Source organism: Microcaecilia unicolor, chromosome 2 (assembly GCF_901765095.1).
Source record: "Microcaecilia unicolor chromosome 2, aMicUni1.1, whole genome shotgun sequence".
NCBI classification, from domain to species: Eukaryota; Metazoa; Chordata; class Amphibia; order Gymnophiona; family Siphonopidae; genus Microcaecilia; species Microcaecilia unicolor.
Window position 1 is genome coordinate 173940972 of NC_044032.1, and position 26154 is coordinate 173967125.

Here is a 26154-nt window from a genome sequence, read left to right on the forward strand (position 1 = left end):
CTGGGCCAATCTGGAACTACAAGAATGACCTTCCCGGGATGACAGGCAATCCTGTGCAACGTCCTTCCCATGAGAAGCCACGGAGGAAACACATAAAGGAGGCATCTGATGGCTAAGGCTGTACCAGTACATCCATTCCAAGGGAGTCTTTCTTCCTGAAGCGGCTGTAGAATCTGTGTACTTGTGAATTGAGTCTGGATGCTATGAGGTCCAGAACCAAAGGCGGAAATTAGGCGAAATGCAGTCTTTGACAGTTGCCATGCCACCCACTGAAAAAGAAGACGCGCCTCCTGGGCTAGAGATACACTCTTTTTTCCTCTCACTGTATTAAAACTAGAACTGCAGGTCCTGCGCTTTCGCGGCAGGTGGGAAAGCACTCATGCATGTGCGGTGAAGTGTGGTGCGCGCTCTTAAAACTCTCTAAAGCTTTTTACAAGCTACGGACTGGGCAACGCGGACCACATTATCCACATGAGAATTATTAGCCTGCTTGTCCTCTGAGAAATAAATATATATGTGCCGTGACAGGCTTACTCCTCCCAACAAACCAAGCCACAACTTGAAAATATGTACTTATTTTCAAGTTGTGGCTTGGTTTGTTGGGAGGAGTAAGGCTATTCATTGAGGCCTCATTACTCTTTCAAATTATGATAACTACTACCTCCTAAATAGGAGGTGCTAACAGTCGGATTCTATGTAGCACACCTGCAGATCCACGCCAAAATCCAGGCATTTTCTATAACAACTTGCTTAACTTAATTGGTTTAACAAGCTAATCAGCATTGCTAACAGCACTTAGTAGGCAATAATGAGCACTAATTGGCAATAATTAGAGTTTAGTGCACAACTTGCTAAGCGTATTCTGTAATGAACTGTTTCTAAATTCTAATGCAGTTCGAAAGGGGCGTGGCTATGAGCGGGGAAATGGGCATTCCGTGGGTATTCCCAGATTTATGCATGTAGTTATAGAATATGGCCCAGTGCATGTAAATCTATGTGCAGGGATTTACGCCATGTTTTCGTTGGTGTGAATGGAGGTATGTAGTTGTAGGCGGTGGGATAACTAAGCATATTCTATATACCGCACCTAAATCTAGGTACCGCTTATAGAATACATTTAGGCAGAAATGTTTACCTTGCGAATTTTTTAGGTGCCTTATATAGAATCTATCCCTAAGTGTTTCTGTTTTCATGCGCAGGACCAAAATGTGAAAATACTGGGAATGCCGCTTCTTGATGCAGTGTTAGTTTTAGGCTTACTGCATTTTTAATGCAGGAGCACGTTAAGCTCAAAACTTAATTCATTTTAGTAAAAGATTGCTTGAGGCAATAGAGGGTAAAGCTAAGCTTAAGATGAATTTTAATTCATTTTGATCTACAGCCGGTGTAAGGTTAGTGTTCTACCAACTTTCTACCAACTTTCCTTTATAGACTAGGTGCCACATAGGCATCTAAATATAGATACACTGTTATAGAATTGCCCTCATAGGCAGAGGGTGCTTGATTGATGCATATTCTATAAAGGAAAGTAGGGGCGTACTTTCCCTTTCAGAATACTAGAGTAACCTGGTATATATGCACATATGCACTAAGGCATGAGCACTTATTCCATCTCTATGGCTAGTGTAAGTGGGTGCCCCTGTATTCCTAATAGCGCTTGGATTGTGGCCACATTGAAAAGCGAACAGATTTGCAGGCTGAAACATCAGTTATGGAGAAGAGTCTTTCAAATCCCTGGCGCAGCAGGTGATGTCATCGGGGTGTGACCAACTTGCCCCCTTCAAAGCAGCGGTCTGCCGTGGAATTCAGCCCATGGATGCGTGCCAGTGGGCATGTGTCAAAAGGGGGAGTATTCAGGGGGCATGTAGAAAGCATAGAAAAATAAAGGCAGATAAAGACCACATGGCCTATCCAGTCTGCCCATCCATGCCATTTGCTATCCCTTGCTCTCCCCTACAAGATCCTATGTACTCATCCCAAGCTTTCTTGAATTCAGATATAGTCTTCAACTTCGCCACCTCCACCAGGAGGCCATTCAACTAATTCACCACCCTTTCCATGAAGAAGCTTTTCCTCAGGATACTCCGAGTCTGTCCCCTTTCACCTTCATCCTATGCTGCCTCATTCCAGAACTTTCTTTCAATTGAAAGAGACGCCTCCTGTGCATTTATTTTATGGAGGTATTTAAATATCTGTATCACCTCCCCTCTCTTTTGCTTTTCTTCCAAAGTATACATATTGAGATCTTTAAGTCTGTCCTCATACGCTTTATGATGAAGACCATTAACTATTTTAGTAGCCACCCTCTGGACCAACTCCATCCTTTTTGAAGATTCAGTCTCCAGCATTGTACATAGTACTCATAGGGGATTTGCCACACGCTGAGGCCCTTTTTAACGCAGTGTTTTTTGGGTTTCTTTTTTTTTTTTTTGAAAAGAAATGGCTGTGCTGCACAGCCATTTCCTGGGGGGAGCCCTTACGGCCTTCTGTTTAGGAAGTGGTAAGAGCTCCTGCACTAACTGAGTGGTAACTGGGCAGTGCGCGCCGCTGGCAGAAAAAAAATAAAAAATAATTTCCGATATGCCAGAAATTGCGCATGGTGGGGCGAGCACTACCACCGTCTCCCATGGTGAGCCAGCAGTAGTGCCAGATTGGTGCGTGGCAAAAACAGCGGTAGCTCTGCCCCCACTTTGTAAAAGGGCTCCTAAATGAGGTCTCACCAGAAACTTATACAGATGCATTACCACCTCTTTTTTTTCCTATTGGCCATTCTCCCTATGCACCCTAGCATCCTTCTAGCTTCTGCTGTCACCTTTTCTACCTGTTTGGCTACCTTACGATCATCACATACGATCACATCCAAGCCCCACGCCTCTTTTTTGCACAGAAGTACTTCGCTCTGTAAACTGTACTGCATCCTTGGGTTTTTGTAGCCTAAATGCATGATCCTGTATTTTTTAGCATTAAATCTTAGCTGTCAAATTCTGGACCATCTGTTCCTTTTGGAGCCCCCTTTTGGAGCCCATATAGGAGAGTTAATAGAAGTTCGAGTGGAGATCCCCGAGGAGCATCTGTGCATAATTTAAAGTTCTGTGGGAGTGGTTCTGTTTGCATATTCTTTGGGGAAGAGGAAAGGGAAAAGAAAAGAATCAACTGTGCCCCCTGGTTTCCACTCTTGTAGGCTCAATGAACTCCTGTGGTAGTGGGCCACTCTTAACATTCAACTGTTGGTACTGTGGTGAATTCTGTTAGAAGGGGCCTCCTTAAGCCCTGTCAAGTGCTTCCTGCCCTTGCCTCTTACTGTTCATAGGAATAAGGGCCCATTAGGCGAAGGGTTAATATATACAGCTAAGCCTTGTGGTTATATAACCCCCCTCACTATTAGGCGCTGATGGGGGTGTTTCTGTGCCCTTGGTGGAACCTTTCAGAGACTGGTGGAGTCATCTATTTGCAGTTTGGATCTTTCCTGTGTACCATAATTATGTGAGGAATTAGTCTCTTTAGTTTGTTCTCTCAAGTCTGTGACCTTTTCAGGGTTTTGAGAGACAGAAGTTCTGATATAGCTTCTCCTCCTAATGAAGTGACTAATTTGGAAATTTGGCATGTGGTTTCTAAGATGGAGGCAGTATTGTCAGGATGTTTGTCCCAACTTTGTTGATTTTCTGGAGAAACGTCTAGAAAATTATTAGAGTTGGAGAATTATCTGGGTCATTATAGGAGGATATTGGAAGAACAGGCCAAGAAGAGTGAGTTACTGGAGTCATCTAATATTTATTTTATGTTGTTCTCTTCTAGAATAGAAAGGATTGATAATATTCAAAGGGTTAATAATTTTGTCATTCTCCCTAATCTCTCCTTCCATCCTCCCTTGTCTCCCCTTTTTGTGCCGATGTCTGTTGTACAAATTGAAAGAGGCAGCATAGGGCTTCAGAGATCCAGCATGCGCTCTGCCTGTTTTGTTGCCGTCCTATCTGATGTGACATCTGAGGTCAGAGGAGGGAGGACAGATACTGAACATGCATATGGGTCAGAAGGACCCGCATAGCTGTTTTCTTTGTGGTGCTGCTATCCTGTTTGGGTGAGGGAGTTGGTGGGGGTGGGGGGGAGGGGGGAGAGGAACTAAGGAGGTGTTAGCCACTCATGTCCTGGTCCTGCTGCTTCTGTCCTGTTCGGGGGTGGGTGGAGATGCTCCTTTCATGCCAGTTGTGCAGCACATCAGGCTGCGGCAGACCACTTGAGAAGCACTTCTCTAAAAGATCTCACGCTCCTATAGACCCCACTCCTCTCCCAGTGCCTACCTCTTTGAATCCCTGATGGTCTAGGGGTTCTGGGGCTAGAGAGATCTCTAGTCGTTCCTGCCCCTGGCCAGAGCTGGGTTTGAAATAGTGCTGGCAACCCTTAGCAGTAGTCTCGATGGTACTGTTGCTGGGATCAAACTGCCATATTAGGGTACAGCAAATAAGCACCCTGTCAATATAATCCTCATCTTCAAAACACTGGTCTAAAAAATAGAGGCTAAATAATCATACTTATATTTAGTTGCTTTGCAAAACTATAGCATTTTAATCTAATGAAGTCTGAGAATATCTCTGCATAGCACCTCCTACTCCACCTACAACATATTTGACAAGGTTAAATGTAATGCACAGTTACAAACAGCTGTAGTAAATAGTTTCAAGGAGAGATAATCCTTGAGATTAGCCTCTTGCTCTTTTATAACGGCCTGATCCCTAGCTGTAATGCTGCTGTACTATCTACAGGGTTTGCTGGCACCATTTTGAACTTGGTGGAAGCTGGGGCAGGAGCGAATGAGGATTGTTCCTTTAAGAGGTGGGCCCTGAGGGAGGAGACTATGAGAGGATTGGGGTCTTTGGGGAGGGATCTTTAAGGGGGGGTGTCTTGGGAGGAGGGGAGGGAAAGCACACTTCTTGAGACCTTCCAGCTTCTTTAAGAAAAGTTTGCTGGGAGCAGGGCCGGTCTTAGGCAGAGGCGACCAAGGCGGCTGCATAGGGCCCCGCGCCTAAGGGGGCCCCGCTCAGCATGCCTCAACTCTGCCTCGTGCCTCCGACCCGTACCGGGACCGCATCGAGTCACTCAACCTCTCTCCAGCCATAGGCAGAAAAAGCATTCCTGGCATACCTTGTACACTGTAGCACTGTGCTGGATCTTTTCTTAACATTTTTCCTTATTTTCTCCTTTGTTATGAGAATTGGAACTACTAATTGTAGTGGACTTGAACTGAATAATTTGGGGAGGGGAGGTTTTATGATGATAGCATTGTGCTTATTATTTCAATCAGTTTTTTGTACAAGTTTAGCTTCATTTGTCTTTATTTGAAATTTCATAAATAAAAAAAATTTCTAAAAATGGAATAATCTTATCAATGGGGCGGAGCTAGGGTGGGGGCGGAGCCAGGGTGGTGTGGGGCTAGGATGGGGCCCCACCAAATTGGTCTGCACAGGGCCCCGCACTTGCTAAGACCGGCCCTGGCTGGGAGCATCTGGTCACCAGTTAGCAGCCCAGTGTTCCTGGGGAGGATGAATGATGTAGCTTGTGAGCTTCATTATAATCTATCTTATTAATGTACTTCAAGAGTCACACTAACTTGCAGTATGGTAAGACGCCACAGGTTTGTGACTCCCGTGGTAAATTAAGGTGTAGAAAAACACCAACATTTACCAAAACTTTAGTAACTACCCCCCTGAGTGTTTTCAAAAAAGACAAACTATAAAGTGTGAAAACGTGATATATTATTGACAACAGCAAGATTCTAATGGATTTCTTATTTGGATGACTCATATTTCTCTCTAATATTCCCACTTTTTAATTTTCTCCAGCTGTTTTTCTGCTTCATCAGTTTTTAAATGAACTTTGATCAGTTAATTTTCTTTGAAGTTCATTCTTTCACTTAGCTGTGTTCTTGCAAGGGTGAACCTTTTTCTTTCACTGAACTTTAATCCCCACTTTCTTGTCCTTTCATGTACCTCCTGTTTGTTCATTTGCAGTTTTCTTTTATGTATTTTCTAAATATCCTCTTTTTGTGTCTTTTTAAACCTTTGCTATCAAAAGATCTCCAGACTGCTTATCATAGCCTTTTGTAACTGTGCATTACATCTAATCTTTTCAGATATGGCGGGAGAGAGGTTCTTTGAAGAGATATTCTCACCCTTAAACTGCATTAAACTAAATTGCCACGGTTTAGCATCCTATTTCAATTTACATTGTGGTGTACTGCAATATTAGTTTACTTGACTGAACAAAAGTGTGGTTACCTAGCCCTGTTTTTTTTTTTTTAAGTGTTTCAGAGCTGAGGGCTCATTGAGAGAGTACGTATTTGCCATGCATAAACTTTGATAATCCTCTATTTAATAGCTTCTAAGATTAACATTCTAAAAACTAAGCTGCTGTTGACTGAAATGGAATCATATTGTGATAAATCTTTAAATTATAACCCCAGGTAATAAAAAGAATACATATGTAAAAATTGCAGAGATGTAGGGTGCAATTGTTAGCAAAAGATAGATAGCTGAGAGCTGTCTGCTTTTTCATGGATGCAATTTTGCTGTTCAAGTGTTTTCCTTGTGGAGAGTTTAGATTTAAATTCTGTCGGTATGTATTGTAGTAGCTTAAGTGGCATGTGTGAGATTTATCACACAAGTGCATTACCATATATACTCTACTATATGTTGAAATCTTTTGACAAATATGCCTGTAAAAAAAGAGGGTTGTCTTATCTATGAGGCTGAAAAAAATTAAGCACATCCAATGCCATTGGCAGCATGATCCTGCATCTCTTCCCTGCCAGCCCATGGGTTTAGCATTTCAATCCCCACCTCCATTCATCTCTGTCTGCCTTTCTATCCGGGAACATTTTACAGGTTCTGTTCCCTCCCCTCCTCCAGCACAAAAATGGATACATTGGCTCTCACACACTGTTCTTGCCAGGACAAATTGGCAGTTAGAATCTTTTCTCTCAATTCACTCAGAAAGAAAACAAATTCCCTGCTGGCAGTAATGCATATCACCCGGCCCTCGCTGGAGCAGGCCCCGACCCCTGGATAACGGAACCAGATCCTCCCCCAGTGGACTGGACTCTGGAGCGGTGCCACTGGGGATGTATCCGGTGGGTCTGGACCTCAAGGAGACCTATTTGCCTGTTCCTTTTTAGCCCCCTCACTGGCGTTTTCTTCACTTTGCAAGTCTAGGGCATCTCAGTTTCATGCAGTGCTGTTTGGGTTAACTACGGTGCCCAGAACCTTTGCCAAAGTTGTGATGGTGGTAGCCGCCTTCCTAAGAAAAGAGGGAATCAGAGTACATCACTGTCTGGATGACTGGCTGATCATGGCCTTGTCGGAGTAGGCAAGTTGTCATGTGACTACCCGGGTCATGGCACTTTTGCAGTCACGAGGTTGGGTTATCAATCTGCACAAGAGTCATCTGATCCCAGCACAGACTTTGGAATATCTGGGAGTACAATTCAATATGAACAAGGGCCAGGTGTCTTTCTCAGAATGGAGAAGACACAAGCTTCGAAAATAAATTTGCTGCTTGTCGCGAATTCTGAATCCCCAAGCTTGGGATTATGTTCAGGTGCTGGGCTCTACAGCATTGTCCTTGGAGGTGGTGTCTTTGGCTGGAGATCCCATGCTTCTGCTCTAGCAGTCTTTCTTGTGCCGGTGGTCACCGGTTTCTCAGGGCTACATAAGCGTCTCATATGGAGACTCCTGGTGAAGCATAGTATGTCGGGATGGCTTCGACCGAACAAGCTCTTCAGTGGTGCGTCTCTGGCGTCTCCTCTTTGGATAGCTGCAGTGTCGTAGCAAGGGCGTGGCGGTGGGGGCGGTCTGCCCCGGATGCATGCTGCCTGTCGGCTCCGCTGGTTCCCTACTCCCTTCCGGGGCAGAGGGAGCAGGGAGCCAGTGGAGCCGACAGGCACGCGGCTGCTCTCTGCACCCTCCAGCAGGCAATAATGCACCTGCGGGGGGGGGGGGGCTTGATGCGCCGGGAAAGGGGGTGTCATTGCGCCATGGGGGGGGGGCTTGATGTGCCAAGGAGGGGGGTGTCATTGCACTGGGGGGGGGGGGGTTGTGCTTTACCCTGGGGAGACGGACGCCGCTGCACCCGGGGGGGGGGGGATGCGCAGCGGTGATCCACCCCGGGTGGCAGCTGACCTAGGATCGCCACTGGATAGCTGTAGTCACAGATACCAACCTGACAGGATGGGGAGCCCACGGTCTTCAACACTCTGCTCGAGGTCTTTGGAACCATATGGCAACGCTGTGACAGTCCAATTGGCTGGGGCTCAAAGTGGTACACAACACTCTTCAAGCCTTTCAGTGTGTTCTGGAAGGCAAACCTTCTCAGGTTCTCTCAGTCAACATGATGGCAGAGGATTCCATCAACAGGCAGGGCAGCACGCAATGTCTTCCTCTGGCAATGGAAGTGCACCTTCTATTTCACTGGGCAGAAAGGCATTTACGTTTTCAGCCACCCACCTAGTGGAAACTCTCAATGGCAGATACAGTAACTCCCTGGACCCAATGGAATGGGAGCTGGCGCTGGACACCTTTCAGCTGATAACTCAGAGGTGGGGCACTCCCTTAATAGATCTCATGGCAACACATCACACTGTCAAAGTTTCCAGGTTCTTTGGCAGAAGATGGGAGGTTGGTTCAGAAGGCATGAATGCTCTTCAGACTGGGCTGGAGTCAGCCCAGCTTTATGTGTTCCTGCTCGTCTAATAGGTCGAGGTCTTCACAGAGTCCTTCGTCGTTGAAGGTTGGTCATTCAGTTTGCTCTGGATTTGCCCAGGAGGCTGGAGTATGTGGGCTTGATTCATTGTCTGGTAGGCAAATTGTTCGTCTTCCTTTGAGTCACCTACTCCTCTGTCAGGGTTCCATTCGGATGGAGGATCCCTCCCACTTTGGTCTTACAGCCTGGCTCTTGAGAGACCGAAATTGAGAAGGAAAGGATATGCTGATAATATCGCTGTAACTTCTGGCAAGAAAACGCTCAACTTTAGCCATGTATGCTTGCGTCTGATGAGTTTTGAAACACGGTGGAACCAGGGGCGTAGCCAGACTTCGGCGGGAGGGGGGTCCAGAGCCTGAGGTGAGGGGGCACATTTTAGCCCCCCCCCCCCGCCGCCGCCATTGTAGACACTCCCCGCAACCGCCAGCACTACCAACAACAACTCTGACCCCCCCCCCTCCGCCGATGACCCTTTCGACTGCCCGCCCCCGCCGTCGCCTACCTTTGCTGGCAGGGGACTCCAACCCCGCCAGCCGAAGTCTTCTTCCTTCGTTTGGTTTGGACATCAGACTCACAGAAACAGAACGAAGCCTTGCGATCTGCACGGCTTCGTTCTTTTTCTGTGAGTCTGACATCCTGCATGTTGTATGTGCAGGACGTCAGACTCAGAAACCAAATGAAGGAATAAGACTTCGGCTGGTGGGGGTTGTGGTCCCCCGCTAGCAAAGGTAGCAGACAGCGATGGTGGGTTGGCAGTGGGAGGGGGGTTGAGAGGGTCGTCGGCAGGAGGGTCCAGGACCAAATCTACGGGGGCCCAGGCCCCGTGGCCCCATAGTAGCTACGCCCCTGGGTGGAACGAACAGGCATGGTCTCTGTTTCAGGCCTCTTTGCCACATATATTAGCCTTCTTGCAGGATGGTCTTAGAAAGGTCTCACAACTCTTTAAGGTTTAAGTGGCAGCTCCTGCCTGTTATCGAGTTTGATTCCGGATTCATCATTCACTTCTCATCCAGATATGGTTCATTTCTTGAAAGGGGCTGGTCTTCTTAGGCCTCCTCTGTGTTGTCCTTGTCCCGATTGGAATCTTTGCGTGGTTCTGTGGTATCTAAAAACATTTGTTAAGATCTTCCTCGCAGATCTCTCCTTTTAGTAGCTGTTGCCTCAACTTGTGGAGTTTGAGTTACAGGCCTTCTGGGGCAGAGATCAGTTCCTTCCTCTCTTGGATTCAGGAGTGACTTTCCTTCTTGGCTTCCTAGGGTGGTTTCGGCTTTTCATCTTAGCCAGCTTCATTTTCTGCCCTCTTTTAAGGAAGGTGATGTTTGTCGAGCGCTTCTCTGGTATTTGCAAGCTACCAATGTTCTCAGCCGGTCCGATCATCTTTTTATTCTTTTTTCGGTCCTGAATTGGGATCCTGCAGAATTTAAGGTGATTATTTCTCGCTGGATTAAGGAGGCTATTGCCTCTGCATACCTTCTTTCCAGCAAACAGCTGCCAGCCTCTCTTTGAGCACATTCTGCTAGAGCTTTAGCGACTTCTTGGGCGGAATCATGAGGTTTTTTTTCCCCTCAAAGGCATATGTAAAGCAGCTACTTGGTCCTCATAGCATATTTTTTCCAAGCATTATCATCTGGATATTGTGACTCAAGCAGACTCTTCTTTCAGCCATTCGATATTCTCCACGGTAGTTTTGGATTCCCACCCTACGTGAGGACTGCTTTGCTGCATCCCACATGTCTCTGGATTCATCTGTTGCAGGTGCTAAGGAAGAAGAAATTATGACTTACCTGATAATTTTCTTTTAAATGCAGCAGATAAATTCAGAACCTCACCCTTCTTCAGTGCTTTGTTTTTATGGTTTGTTCATTTCTCTGTTTATGGTAATGGCTTATTTTGATGTTAAAAGTTTTTGCTGTTTTCTACTATTCATGCTTCTCCTCTGCGAGGAAGGGAATCTAATATCCCACTTTAGTTCTTCTGCTTTGTTATAAGAAATACTGACTAACCAAGGAGCATGCTGTCCTATAAGACAGTGCTCTCCATCTCAACCCACAAGTCTCTGGATTCATCTGCTGCGGTTAAAGGAAAGAAAATTGTCAGGTAAGTTATCATTTCTTCTTATGATTCTTTAACCAGAAGTAATCAAAGCAGCTCGACTATTGTGATTAGACAGTGATGGACTTTTTAAAATTTGGTTTTGCTCTGATAAAGACTTTGAAGAAACATACAATCAAGAATGTTTTCTTATTCTTAATGACTTCTTGAGTAGTTCTGTAATTGTTCTTTCACATTAAAAGTGTAGTGTTTGTCATGCAGATTAGTGAAACAGCTCCTCGTTCAGTGCATTTTGAATTTTATTTTTTAGACAATATGAAGAATGTACAAGGGCGACTTTGTAGGTCTCTGTTAACTTTATGATGATGGCTTCATACATTGCATGTTTCAGCAGACCTTTCTAAATGTACATAATACCAACATTATTGAGTTGTATAGCACATAATTACCTTTTAATGTTCATTGGTTTGATAAGGCTACTGAATATTGGGGCATGTTTACTAAAGTGTGGTAAAATTTTGCATTTATTACTCATTAACAGGAAAAATTAACATTGGTATTATGTCTCCTATTTTAGGATTAGAGGATTGGGAAAGCTATTTAGAAAGATCTGCTGAAACATTCAATGTATGAAGACATTTTTCATATTATGTCTAAAAAATAAAATTCAAAATGTATTGAATGAGAAGTTGTTTCAATTGTACAGTTTTATTTGTATTTTAATGCATTTGCTATGTGCTACTTAAGTTGTGCATTCTATGAAGAATATTTGATAGTTTTTGTTTACAGATATGGAGGCTCATTTTCAAAACAAAAAAACATCATGAGATGGCAGAAGGACTTTTTTCTCTCAAAAATGGCCAAGTCACAATTTTTGACACCCTGATTGAATATGTTTTGCTCCAAGTTCGTCCAAATTTTAAGGGGGTGTGTTGGGGCGTGTTTTGGGTGGGCTATGGATGCCACCAAAAGAGAGACATTTTCTGCAATAATGGAACAAAATGAAAACATCTAGGGCCAAAATTAAGATGTTTTTGGCTAGACCTGTTTCAATCATGACTAAGTGACCAAAATGTGCTCTAAATGACCAAATGACCTGTGGAGGGATTAAGGCATAAACCCCCTTACTCCCCCAGTGGTCAGTGACCCCCTCCCACTCCCCACTAAAGCTGTGAAAGAAACAGTACATACCAGCCTCTATGCAGCTTCAGATGATTTGGCCAGTCCTATTAAAGTAGCAAGCAGGTCCATGGAGTAGTCTATGGTTAGTGCAGTGGACTATAGAGAAGAGGACCCAGGCCTGTATCCCACTGTAACTGGTACACTTGTGGTGGAAAGTGTGAGCCCTAGAAAAACCACCAAGAACCTACTGATCCTACATATAGGTGACACCAGCAGGCATAAGGGCTATTGTGGTGGCGTACTATTGGGTATAGTAGGTTTTTTGTGGGTTTTGCAGGGCTCACCATACAACATAAGGGGGTAACGGCGAGATGTGTACCTGAGACCTTTTATGTGAAGTCCACTGCAGTGCCCCCTAGGGTACCCCACTGCTCTGCTGGGATGTCTGTGTAGCCAGGCTACTAAGAATGCTGCCCCCCCCCCCCCCATACATCCCAATAGCTTGTTTTTGTGTGTTTTTTCCTTGAACTTTTTTTTTTTTTCAAAAATGGTCCTAAAAGATAGGCACACTGAGCTCAAAATGTCTAGCAAATGGCCATTTTTTAAACAAAAAGTTGGCGTTTTTCTAGTTTGAAAATGGCCATGTTTTCTACTGGATTTTTGGACCTTTTTCGCAAAATGTCCACAATTGGATTTAGATGTCATATCAAAAATGTCCCTCATTATGTATTTCTGTTTTTTTTAATTGTAGTCCACGTTGCCATATGAAAAGTGGAATATTAAGTATCACTAAACGAACTAAAAAAGCTGAAATCACTCAAACTGCTCTGCGGTGAGAACATTGAAATATTTCCTAGTTAGTAGGTGTAAGATAATTAACTGCAGTTCCATTTATTGATTCAGGACACTGATTGCATCCCAGTTGGAGCCAACGTTTGCAAGATCCGTGTATCCCTGTTTTGATGAACCGGCCATGAAAGCAACATTTAATGTTAGACTTGTTCACCCTCCAGACTATGTAGCACTTTCCAACATGCCAGCTATAGGTGGGTAAAACACAGTATGGCAGGTCTGACATGCAGGTGCTTCTGTATAATATATTGCAGTCTTTTGGTTATGCCACAAAATTAGTTGGATTGTTTTGATAGAATTGATGCATTTATCCTTAATTGTAGAGTGCTAAAGTATGTAGGAAATAGCTTATTTTTTTTTAGCCTATCTGTACATCAATAATAATCCCATTTTGCTAAAAACAGCTGTACCTGGGAATGCATCAGCCATCTATTAAGTCAGTTACATTTTCTGTGGTTTTCTGTTTGATATAGCACTATTTTAGTATTTGATAGATTTGTTTGTTTTAGTCCCAACCATGTTTGTCTCTTAGGCCTTTTACTAAGCTGTGGTAACAAATGGCCCTAGCACGCTGTTATGTGGGTCATTTCCACATGCTAAGTCCATTTTTACCGCCATTTGAATAATGGCTATGCACTAATGTTCAAAGTAAACCAAGATAATCCTACATGACACAAACACAAAAGAAACACAGTGGGAGCAACCCAACGAGTGAACCAGGATTTCATCAAGGATGCCCTTTATTCAGCAGTGATGTACAATGCACATATACTCAGGATAAATAATTGTAGTGAGACAACGGAACTCATCACATGCCAAGCTTCAGCATGAACACCTTCATCAGTTGTCATCAACAAATAGGATAGACAACAAAAATATGACCAACTTTTTAAGTAATAATTTAAGAATAAAAAGGTGTGGAAGATATAAAGTAAGAAAGTGCTAGAGATTGTGCATTGTGATTGAGTGAAAAAGGGAAGACAAGGTGAACAAAGATGTCTGCTTGAAAAAAGTGTATAAAGAGTTGTGACATAGTGATTGACTAATTTTGTGTCTACTTCTAAATAATATGTTTTCATAATTTGTAGAGAAAAATATACATGAATGCAGAGAAACTGCTAATAACTCTATATAAATTATATAGATAAGAGTGGGGATAATAACACTGGCAGGAATAAATGCACAAAAGATGAATGCAAGGAATTGTAATCTGTAATGCTGTGATCAGACTGATCCTGTGTGAATTTAAAAATGTGCTTACTTATATTTTATTTTTAATGTTTATGAGCAGTGTATTGCTCATAGATGTTGTGAACGAAAAAGTAATCTAGTATACCTAGTTGAGATTTCTTTTATGTTAGCAGGATTAAAAGAAGGTCTGCCTAATAGATTATCATCAAAAGAAGGTCTACCTAATATATTATCATCAAAGAAACCAATCTGAGCTATTCTAAAAATCAAGACAAATAATAAATAAGTGCCACCATATTTAAGAATACAACAGAGCAATTAATAAGCAATTGATAAGTGCTGATAATGCTAAAAGCCTTAAAAGAAACAATAATATGGAAACTTAGTTAAAAACATATTTAGATGCAAATAGTTTTTCCTGAAAGGAAATAAAATCATATAACAGTAAATAAAAAAGTAATTAAAAACTAAACCAATCAGTAATACATACATTCAGTTTTAAATAAATATGAATAAAAGTAGAAATCGGGCAGTTTCAACTCCATATATTAGAGGAGGACAGATAAGAGAGCTCTCAGATGGCAACTGTAGATCCATCCATTGTCAAGAAGAATTCCAAATTTGTTCCTTCTGGCCACAAGATCATCTAATTTTAGCCTTTCTCTCATGTGCGATACAAGGTATTGAGGCGTTTGAACAAAATAATTGAAAGAAAGCTTTTCTGTGCACGTCCATCGCACGTCAGTTTTGAACTACCGTGTGGCCCAGGCAGTAATTTCATTTTTACGCCTGTCTGCAATGCTCGCCAGAAAATATATTTTATTTTCTGGCGTGCGGCACTAACCGGGTGGTAATCGGCATTATGCGTGCATTGACGATTACCTCCCAGTTAACGCACGAGACCTTACCGCTAAGTGAATGGGTGGCGATAAGGTCTCAGACCCAAAATGGACTTGCACCAATATTCATTTCGCCGCAAGTCCATTTTCACCCCCCTCCCAAAAAGGCCTTTTTTTGCAGGTGCACTGAAAAGTGGATCTGTGTGTGTCCAAAACACACACCTACACTAGCGCAGGCCATTTTTCAGCGCACCTTAGTAAAAGGACCCCTTAGAAAAGAAAAGTATGATTCCTTGATTTCTCTTTTTAACTATCATGATATTGTCATCAAGCTGGCAGATAAAAGGGGTGGCATTGCACTTATTCCTGCCAGTATTATTATTCCAACTCATCCTATATAATAATTCTCACCGCCAACGTTCGAATGTGCCAGGGACCGTGCCTCCCTTGGAGGTGGTCTGCTAGGTAGGCACGCACTGACGTCAGTGACAGCTGATTTGAAACCAAAGGAAGGTTAGGGAAACACGCGGCGCGTGTTTCCCTAATCCTCCCCTGCCTCGGAATCAGCTGTCACCCCCGCATTAGGCCCCCTGGACCCCCTTCCGCGAACCTGGCGACCCCCCCCCCTTCGCGCTGAAAACTGCCCCCCGCTGCCGTTGTCGACTACCTGTGCTGATAGGGGACCCAAACCCCCTGACAGCCGAAGTGCTGTTCTGCCCTTCGCGTTGGTTCCTCAATGCTCTTCTCAATCTCTTCAAGTTTCTGTGCTTGCGTCAGACGTCTGACGCAAGCACAGAAACTTGAAGAGATTGAGAAGAGCATTGAGGAACCAACGCGAAGGGCAGAACAGCACTTCGGCTGTTGGTTTGGGTCCCCCGTCAGCACAGGTAGTCTACAACGGTGGCGGGGGGGGGCTGTTTTTGCCGGGAAGGGGGGGGGGGCGACAGGGTCGCGGAAGGGGGGTCCACGGGCCGCAACACGGGGGCGGGGGTGGGGTTGAAAACGGAGGGAGGGCATACTGTGAAGCACCGAGGGAGGGTGGGGGATTGCCTGCCTAGCGCCCGTTTCCTTGGTTTCAGAAACGGGCCTTTTTCCTAGTATCTGTATAATTTATATAGACTTATTAGCAGTTTCTCTGCACTCCTGTATGCTTTTCTGTAAAAATTATTTTTAAAATATTATTTAGAAGTAGACACAAAATTAGTCAATCACTGTGTTACAATTCTTTATACACTTTTTTCATGTGGACATTTTTGATCATCTTGTCTTCCCTTTTTCACTCAGTCACAATACACAATCACTAGCACCTTCTTCGTTCTATCTTCCACATCTTTAATTCTTAAATTATTACTTTAAAAGTTGGTTGTATTGTTGTTGTCTATCCTATTTTTTTTTTAGGACTTCTGATGAAGGTGTTGATGCCGAAACATGGCCTGTGTTGAGCATATGTGCATTGTACATCATCTATATATATAAAAGGCAACCCCAACGTTCTATGAAGCCTCCAGCTGGAAGTGTGAAGCGCCAGAGATATCCGGTTTCCCCTGAGTGAAGGAAAACAGCACAGCACGAAATCCTTCTCTCTGTAACAGTGAAGGACTCAGAAGGGGGAGGAGAGAGATGCCCTCACTCTCTCTGTAACACAAACACAGCACAGCAGGAAACTTAACACTGAAGGACTGGACTTGGAGGGGGGAGGGGGAGGGGGAGGGAGAGAGGGCAGAGGGCAGGGACACTCCCACATGCACACTCTGAAGAAAACCTTGCTAGCCCCCCCCCCCCCCCCCCCCCCCCCGTTTCATTTGCATCAGAAACGGGGCTTTTTTACTAGTTGTTGAATAAAACACATCCTTGATGAAATCCTGTTTCACCCGTTGGGTCGTTCCCACTGTGTTTCTTCTGTGTTTGCACTTATAAAGATTACTGTGGGAGCACTTGCCACCACCTTTTCTATAGGCAGTAAGGGCTCCTTCATTATCCGTGCACTAACTGTTTTATACACGTGATTTATACATTGATTTTATGTTAATTTTGTATTTTTTTTCATACACACCAGAGCAATACATTTTTTAACGTTATTGATCGGTTCATTTAGCCTTCTTCCATTCCCACTTCTTTGTGGATTGCTGATTGTCTCGTGGGACTTTGCTGATCTTTTTGGTAAACCCTTACCACAGCTTAATAGATAATCCTCTTAAGGTGAAAATTTATGCCTTGCAATTAATGCAGGTGGTGTTAAAGCAGCAGATACCATGGAACAGTTCACTACATTTCTAGAAGTATAGCAGCCATGCCACTAGGCATTAACAGCCATCTGTCCCACATTAGTAACATGCTTTCTCCAGGTGCCAGAAATGCTCCAAATATTTATTGAGGGGGCTTTGTACTTATTGCGCATAATATTTGCACTTAAAGTGGTTCAGTAAACGGGGTTCCAAATCCTCTACAGGATGTTTTTGTACTATAAAAACCTAGATGTGACTGTTTTTTCTTTATTAAAATGAATTTACTCTAGCTACATCTGAATGGGAAGACACAAATGGAAGTAAATGGACTGTCACTACGTTTAACACCACACTGAAAATGTCAACTTATATAACTGCTTTTGTAGTTTGTGACTTTGATTACGTCAGCAGAACCATACGGGGAAATGAGGTAAGAATCTAATTTAATGGAATTACTGTCTTTAAATTATGCTTTACTGCATACTGTGTTTATAAAATGTCATTTTGTAATGGCTTGACAGCTTCCTCATGAGATGGATCATGCTCCAACTGATGCTACAGTGCATTGTGGTTTGATTCAAGTTACTTGTGATTATTTTTATTCCACATTTCCCCTCTCCAGTCAAACACCTCTTTGCTGAAAAGCATATACCACATTTCTCTCTAACACCTTTTACAAGTACAGACCTTAAGGAAGTGTGTGTGCTGCAATTTTTTAAAATCTTCTTGATGATAATTTCCTGGAATGGGGGAATATGCATGTAAAAGTCCCACACTAGGAGTAAGCTGATGGTTTGATTTGTAATTGCACTATTTTATTTTGGCTTTTAATTTTTAAGCATGGTACTGCTAGCTGCAATCCCATCCAGTATTAACTTGCATATACTTTGGCTGTACCACTCCGTCTGATGGCCTTATTTCTACAGTAAGTTACCTTTTTGACCAAATATATATTAAGGATGTGCTGTTTTTCATTTTGTTAACTGAATGCTAAAACAATATAGTATTTATTTTTCCACACTTGATACTTTGCGAAGGGAGCCATCAGTGGCGACTATGCGTTTTACAAAAATAAAATTAGGTTAGGAAAGTGGTGAAAGAGCCAGAACCGGAGGGGGGGGGGGGCCTAAAACGAAATGAGAGGTCAGGATTGATTAGAACCAAATGCCTCAGAAAAGGAAAGTTTTCAGGAGGGCTTTGAAAGAGCAGAGCAAGGGGTCAAGTCTGAGGGAGGAGGGGAGGGAGTTCCACAGTGTAGGGCAGTGGTTCCCAAACCTGGTCTTGGAGTCATCCACAATGAATATTCATGAAAGAGATGTGAAGGCAGTACATGTAAATGTCTCTCATGAATATTCATTGTGGATATCCTAAAAACCTGACTGGCTGGGGTGCCTTCAGGACCAGGTTTGGGAACCACTGGCTTAGGGCCAAGATAACTGAAGGCAGTCTCATGGGAACTAGTAAGATGAAGAGAAGAGAGGGAAGGAAGGAAGACACAGTAGATTCTCGCCTGCGGAACGAAGGGAGTGACCTGGAGAGTAGAGAATGAAGAGCTTGCTAAGGTAGGCGGGAGCAGAAGGTAAGCGACTAACAGCTTAAATTTGTCATGAGAAAAGATGTGCATGCATGCTAAAATGATTAGTGTGAACTAAAAGGGGAATTTTATAACAGGGTATCTAGGCTGAGAGAATAAGAAGGCATCTATTTTAATTAAAAACAAATGTAGGTGCTTAAGTGACTTAAAAATAATAAGGGCTGTAGTTTGAATATATAATATTTATATCGTGCGTAGAAACCTAGGACCCATTGTGAACCTGTGTTGCATTTTAAATAAGACCATTCAGTGCGATCAAAGGCCTTTTCCATGTCACAACCATAGTTCACTTTGGGTAGAAGCCAATGACATAATGTTACTGAAAAGCCTCTATCCGAGGCCATTCTGGATTTCAAGAACCTATATTCTCTATGAACAATACCTTGGCATATATTTGACTCTGTGTGAAATTAGTCTGTAATCACTTGGATATTGGGGATCCTTCCCCGTTTTAGAACTTCAATTATTCTAGCATCCATAAATGAGCCTTTACGCCCTCCCCTCTATTGTCCAAAATCAATTGAAAGGCTTGTCACAATTTAATTTATTGGAGAAGATGCTATAATATTCTACTGTAAACCCATATGAATCAGGGGCTTTGTTAAGAAGCATAGATCAGCCTGTGTCATGCACTACGCTTATTTCTAGTGTGTCCAGGAAGTAGGGCAATTTCCAGTATTTCTCTCTCAGGTCATGTGTTAATGTTCACATTAGCATGCATAACTTGGAAAAAATCGACAGGGAAGCTCTTACCACCTCCTATTTGGGAGGTGCTAAGAGCTCCTGTGTTAAGGATGTGCTAACCAGTTAGCACACAATAATTGGAACATGCTAGCTGGATAGCGCTTCCATGCCCATTCTCCGCCCTGACACACCCCCTATAGACTATACTTACAAAAAAATAAATACTACATGCTTAGAGCACACAAACAAAACACTTTAACACACTTTGCGGTAAATGTTTTCACATGCGCTAAATGTGCATTAGGGCTTAATACCCTCTAGTAGACAAATCCCTATCTAATATTTGCTACAGTGGAAGACAGTCCCGTTACAAATGTTTGACTTCCCATCTAGTGTCATGTAATCAGTAGCTAAGGACTATATTAAGTAAATTCAAATTCTGGCCACAAAGTTCAAATTTCACAGAGACCTCCAGAGAAGAGTGCTTGGGAAAGGTAGTGTTATGAATTTCTCTTACGCATTAAATGTAATAAATCACCCCAGGTGGTACAAACATTAAAATGCAAGGTGACAAGAAGATACATACTTTTATATGACTTTTGTGCAGATGTGCTTTGGGACAGAGTTTGGGTGGAGCAAGAGTGGTGTCACGATTTACATGTGATTTAGAGAGTTTTCCAAAGCACAGTCTAGGGAAGGCATATTCTTTTGATCTGAGTGTGGGATGATTCCTTCTGAATATTGATCCTATCATTTTAGCAAAAGATGCCTAAGAAACTCAACATATGGCCTTTGAGCTGATACCCAATTACAGACCTTGCCTCCCTATATATTTTCCCTTGGTAACAAGAAACCCATGCAGGGGGTAGGGTTAGAAAGGCGAGGCAAAGGGAAACATATACTGTTCCTTTGGGGCTGGGTGGGGGAGGGGAATTAATATTTTTTCCTCTACAGATTACCTCAGGCCAGGGGTGGATCCTCATTAGCTGACAGGGGCCCTTCCTTGCACTGCTGGGGCTCCTTAGGCAGAATTTATGCTACTGAGAAGTCAGTGTAATTTCTATTTTCAGGTCCCCTCCCCACTTTTTCTTCTTGTATTGTATAAATGTTTGAGCACTTTGTCTAAAGGATTGCCTTATCACATTATCCTAGATACGTATCTGGGCTCGGAAGGAGGTTGTGAAAATTGGATCTGTTGATTTTGCTTTAAACATCACAGGCCCAATCTTTTTGTATTTGGAAGAGCTACTAAATGTGAGTTACCCACTTACAAAAACAGGTAAGGAACAACTTGCTTTTCTTTTTCCTCTTCAGAGTGAATTATACCGCACCCTCAAAACTCAAATACAGTAAATGACTGCCCCACAAACTGGTAAACCTTTTTGGTCCTAGTGTCAGCTCAGTTAACAGACTCTTGTTTTAATTAACATTAGACTCCAGATTGACACCAATTTGATATTCCTTTTTCTCTCAAAGCAGAAAGTGCCGTCACCTATGTCAATGTATTGTCACCAAGGACATAAATGAGAACTGTAATGAAAACTGGCATGTCAGCAATAGGTATATAGGAACACTTTTTTTTTTGGGGGGGGGGGGGGGGGACGTCTAGCCCTTGCCAGGTTGAGGGCTATTTTGTTTGTTGTATGATTGCTGAAATCATCAACTTCCCCCTGTTCCTTTAGGATTTTCTAGCTCAGTCAGAACCTGTCCTACACTAAGGTACCAAAACTTTCATTTCCAGCTAGCTGAAGGTTTTCCCATTTTTTGTTTCTCCTCCTCCTATCCAGTTCAGTCATCACAGTAGCAATCCTGTAGGAGAAAGCCACAGACTAAGCCCTGGAAGCTGGCAAAATTGCTTTCTTGAGCTAGACAGTAGATGTCATTTTAGCACTATGGCTGGGTCTGTCCATTCTCGAGAAGCTGTGAATGCTGCCTCTGTAGGATCCCCAGACCCAGCCAGCCTCAGAAACAGCAGAGGAGGCTCTTAGCTTTTAGGTAAATTAATAGCTTCTGAGGAACTAATTATTCGTTTGGTATTTACTCAACCATACTATATTTGGACAACATAAATTATCACAAATTTGTGACAAATGTTTGGATTAGCTTAATAGATTTGTGACTAGTTTTTGAATGGTACAATCCCTTCATGGAGTTAAAACATAAGATATTTTGGAGTAGATTTGATTTGATTTAATTGCTTAATATACAGCTTAATACAATGAAGTTTTAATTATAGAGAATGAGTTTGGGAAGACAAACATTTCTTCAGTAATTTAAAATTTACTTTGTGTTACATTTCTATTTGTTTTCACATATTTTAAAATTTATTTATTTATTTATTTTTAATTTGGTCCAAAATTTGACTGTGATCAAACATGGAAGAAAAGGAGAACAGGGGAATCATTTTCAGATGTATTAATTTTACTTCAGTTTAAAATTGGATGACTCAACTGTGCATTTGAGATTTCCCAAGTTACAACTTGTCTAATTTTATTTGTTTCTTTAAATCAATTTAGATATCGTTGCGCTTCCTAACTTTGGAGCAGGTGCAATGGAAAACTGGGGACTGATGACTTTCCAGGAAACATCACTGGTGTATAACCCAAGCCAGAAATTCTCAAATACAAAGGCCTTGATTTGCTTAATTATTTCACATGAGATAGGACACCAGGCATGTGGTAAAATGTCCTATATATCTATATCTATAGATATAATTTTTCAATAATAGCAGGCACACTCTTAAATATTGCCCTAATATTAAAAACTATTTCTATTTCCTGCTGAATATCCCGGTTAGCAGCTAACTGCTAACCGGCTATATCGTGCAACATAGCCGGTTAGGCGCGGATATTCAGCGCCAAACCGGCTATGTTAAGCAGTCAAAATAGGCCGCTTAAATATCAGGCCTATCTTTGGCCACTGAATAGTTAACTGGTTAGTGCTGAATATCGGTTAACTTTTCAGTGGCCAAAATAAACCTCAATATTCAGTGCCGGTCACCGGACACAGCTTGGTATTGAATGTCCGGGTTTAACGCCAGTGGCAGACGGCAAACATGCTGCCCACCACTAGCTGGATACCAGGCCCTGTAAATAATGAGTGGTTTCAAGTTGAAGAAATATAAAGAAGATGCATATGATGAAAACTGGGTACACCTACAGTAGTAAATAGCATTAAAATAATAAGCAGAACCCAATATGTTCTTAATACTCTTGTTTCTGTTTCTTTACATTTACTGCTTGACCTGGTTTCACTGTTTCCCCACAGTATATCATACTTATATCAGCTCCCAGTGCAGTGTCCCAAAGTTCTCCCAGTAATGACTTCAAAAACCTGTAGTCCGAGTGTCACACGCTTTCCTAAGTCCCCTGTATCCTCAAATTGTAAGGGGGAGAGGGAGGGGAACAATGCATTCAGCCACACAAACTGCAAAACAGAATTAAGGCTCTAAACTGTTAAATAACCATCATCTGGTTACCTTTTTAACATTTTAGTGAGCTCAAAACTTTTCATTAGGGTATACAAACATAAATCAATATGAATATCATATATATTTAGATGTCTGAGACCTTCTCTCCTCCCGGCCTCCCCACCTGTCTAGCTACCTTGTCATGGTCACATAATGAAGGTTTGACTTGTATATGAAGAAAGAAGAGGATCAAAGCAGAGGCAGGGATCTGTGATGCTTGGATCAGCAGAAAAAAAACAGCAGACCACCAAACGAAGACTGGAGTAGTAGTTAAAGACTTTTATTGCACCAAAAAATATTTTGCCCAGATTTTGTCAGATTTCGCCTACAAAGACTGCGTCAGGGGCAATGACTAAAGGGAGATGAAGAAATGCACACTTCCCTCTAGAACTAGCACCCATTGGCAAATAGAATCTAGACAATTCCTGTAGCTTCTCCTATGGCCATATCAGGCATAGTATTTCTTTGGTGCAATAAAAACCTCTACGTACTACTCTGGTCTTCAATTGGTGGTCTCCTGTTTTTTTCTGCTATGAGGAGGAAAGGCCTCAATCTTAAAGGCACTCAGGGGTCCTTTTACCAAGCTGCAGTAAAGGGGGGGGGGGGCTGCGCTACCATCAGAAATGGCGCACACTGGGGGTGGGTACTACTGCCAGGCTATTGGGCTCCTATGATATCCCAGCGGTTGTTCCAGATTGGTGCACGGCAGTGGCGTACCAAGGGGGGGGGGGGGTCTGCCCCGGGTGCATGCCGCTGGGGGGGGGTGCCGCGCGCCTGTCTGCTCCGCTTGTTCTGTGCTCCCTCTGCCCCGGAACAGATTACTTCCTGTTCCAGGGCAGAGGGAGCATGGAACGAGCAAAGCCGACAGACGCGCGGCACCCCCCAGCAGGTAAAAAGGCACCCGGGGGGGTGTCCTTTCGCCAGGGGAGGTGTCCTTTCACCGGGGGGTGGGGGGGGTCGCGCTGCATCCCGGGGGGGGGGGGGGGGGGGCGCATCGGCAATCCGCCCTGGGTGTCAGCCACCCTAGGAACGCCACTGGTGCACGGCAAGCTTGTTGCCATGCACCAACTCTTTAGTAAAAGGGCCCCTCAAACACAGGCCAAAGACTCAATTTGGCTCATCCTGAGCCCCATCCACAGTATCTTTCTGAATGGAGGGTGAAAAAGGGAAAGAGTGGCGGCTGTTAGAGAGCAGAGACCTAAGCTCATTTTCAATCCAGTGACAGAATTTTTCTTGTCCTCTGTATGCCTGATGAACTATCTCCAGGGGGAGGTACAAGTACTGAAAGAGTACAGTGCCCCAAATTCAATAAATGGCATCCAAATTTAGGTGGACACACAGACATAGATTAGGGTCAGTTGTGCGTGTAACTAACTAATTGGCACTAAATTGGTGATAAATACCAGTAATTGGCATTAGCCAGCACTATGTAGCGGTAATTTGCTGTTGTGCGTGTAACAGACTTATACCCCTATTCTATAAATGGCACACATGGGCGTGTCTGTATGTTCTGACTATTTTCCATTACCTTATATAGAATAGTTTTATTTATGCACCACAGTTTGGACTCAGCTGCCGAGCCACCTAAGGCTAAAATCCTTATTACAACAGTTCAAGTCCAAACTGAAAGCCTTTCTTTTTACTGAAGCTTATACTTGAGACCACACCCTGTGGGTTGCAAAATCAGATTGCACAATTGTCCTAATGTGTTTTCTCCTCCCCTCTTGCTCTCTCATCATTGTAGTTCTCCCCTTTTCCCCCATCTTTGAATTCATGCCGCATGTCGCCCCCCTCTTTCCTCTGTCTTAGTCTGTAAGCCGCATTGATACCTATGTAATGGGCGGGATAGTAAATAACTTGAATAAATATGAAACTTGAAACATAACTGTGTACTTATACTAGTATTCTATAACAGATTCAGTCTGTGACTCTGCTGTTATAGAACACAAACTTAGCATCAGATTGTGGCACCTAACTTTTAGCTATAGGTCATAGATATACTGGGATAGCTGAAATTCAATATACCAGATGCAATAACCTAAGCAAGTAATGTACGACGCCAGTATATGTTTTAAATAATTTGTTAACTTCATTTAATAAATGTACACAAATTTCTTAGTACAATCCATTAAATACAAGTATGAAGAAACTGTCCTCACCCAGACCACATATGAATTATTAATCAAAGATGACAGTTCACAGACCATTGAATGAATGTCCACAAATCATTGATATACACCTTGGCATTATTCCCCAAATTCTATATATTGTGCTTTAAATTCTGCATGAAAATTGAAGCGTGTTCTATAACAATGCGCATGACATAATTGGTAAACTAGATTAGTGTTGTCAATTGGATGTTACAAGCAATTATCACCACTAATGGCATTAATTACGATTTACGGCACAACTTGCCAAACATATTCTGAAATGTGCTGCATGTAAATTCCAAGTCGCACAGTTGATAATGGAGTGTGGTTATGTGTGTGGAATGGGCGTTTCTAAAATCTATGCACACTATTATACAATATGCCTGCTGCGCCTAATATAGGCGTCAGGATTTACGCCAAGTAAAGCATGACCTAAATGGATGCGACCAAATTTGGTCATGTAGAGGTGCTCAGCGTTATTCCATATAACGCATGGAAATTTACGCCTATTCTATCAAATTTAGGCATACTTTAAAGAATACGCCTAGGTGTATTTTTTTTACTGCTTGGATTTTTCAGGCACCATATGTAGAATCTACCCCTATATTGTTGTAATTATAGGTGACTTCGTCCTCTTCCATATAACACAACCATATTGTCAACAAATATAATCCTTCCGTATTCTTTGAAGATAAACAGATAATGATGAAGTTAGTTCTGATATTCTATATCCAAAAAGCCAAGTCAAATGAAAAAATATCATTCAAACTTTTTCAACCTAAGGGGAGAGAAGATCCTTCACTTGCAGAAAACACAATGGGATAAAGCAGATATGAAAAAGCTCTTCCTTTATCCATATCCATGTCCTCAGTATAGCTTCTGTATTTCACCTCTTGCTTCCTCAGGAAGACACTTTTACTTGCCCTACAAACAAACAAACAAAGCCTGACAAATATACCTTGTGAATATTCACTATAAACTTTTTAAAATTACCAATCACCCCTTCTAACAATATTACTCCTAATACAATTGAAACTGAATATAACAGTTTGGTGGCTTACCAGAGGCGAACAACACTCTCAGTCAGAGGCTACCACCATTATCAATGTGCATCACAAACTGTGGTGAACTGCGGACACAGTGTGCCTGTACCCTCACATGCTGGGAACTTCTGTGAAACTGGCTGCACTGTTCTTATTTATGACATCACTAATTCTGAAAATGC

At 42.7% G+C, this 26154-nt stretch overlaps 1 protein-coding gene across 2 annotated transcripts in view; it reads left to right on the top strand.

Moving 5' to 3' along the window:
* Positions 1-26154, top strand: part of LVRN (laeverin) — a 195003-nt gene that overhangs the window by 30346 nt on the left and 138503 nt on the right. For both annotated transcript variants that reach the window (XM_030193509.1, XM_030193510.1), the window contains exons 2-5: positions 12829-12971; positions 17323-17462; positions 20463-20589; positions 21827-21981. In XM_030193509.1, the coding sequence (XP_030049369.1) occupies positions 12829-12971; positions 17323-17462; positions 20463-20589; positions 21827-21981 (565 nt within the window). The remainder of the gene's footprint in view (positions 1-12828; positions 12972-17322; positions 17463-20462; positions 20590-21826; positions 21982-26154) is intronic.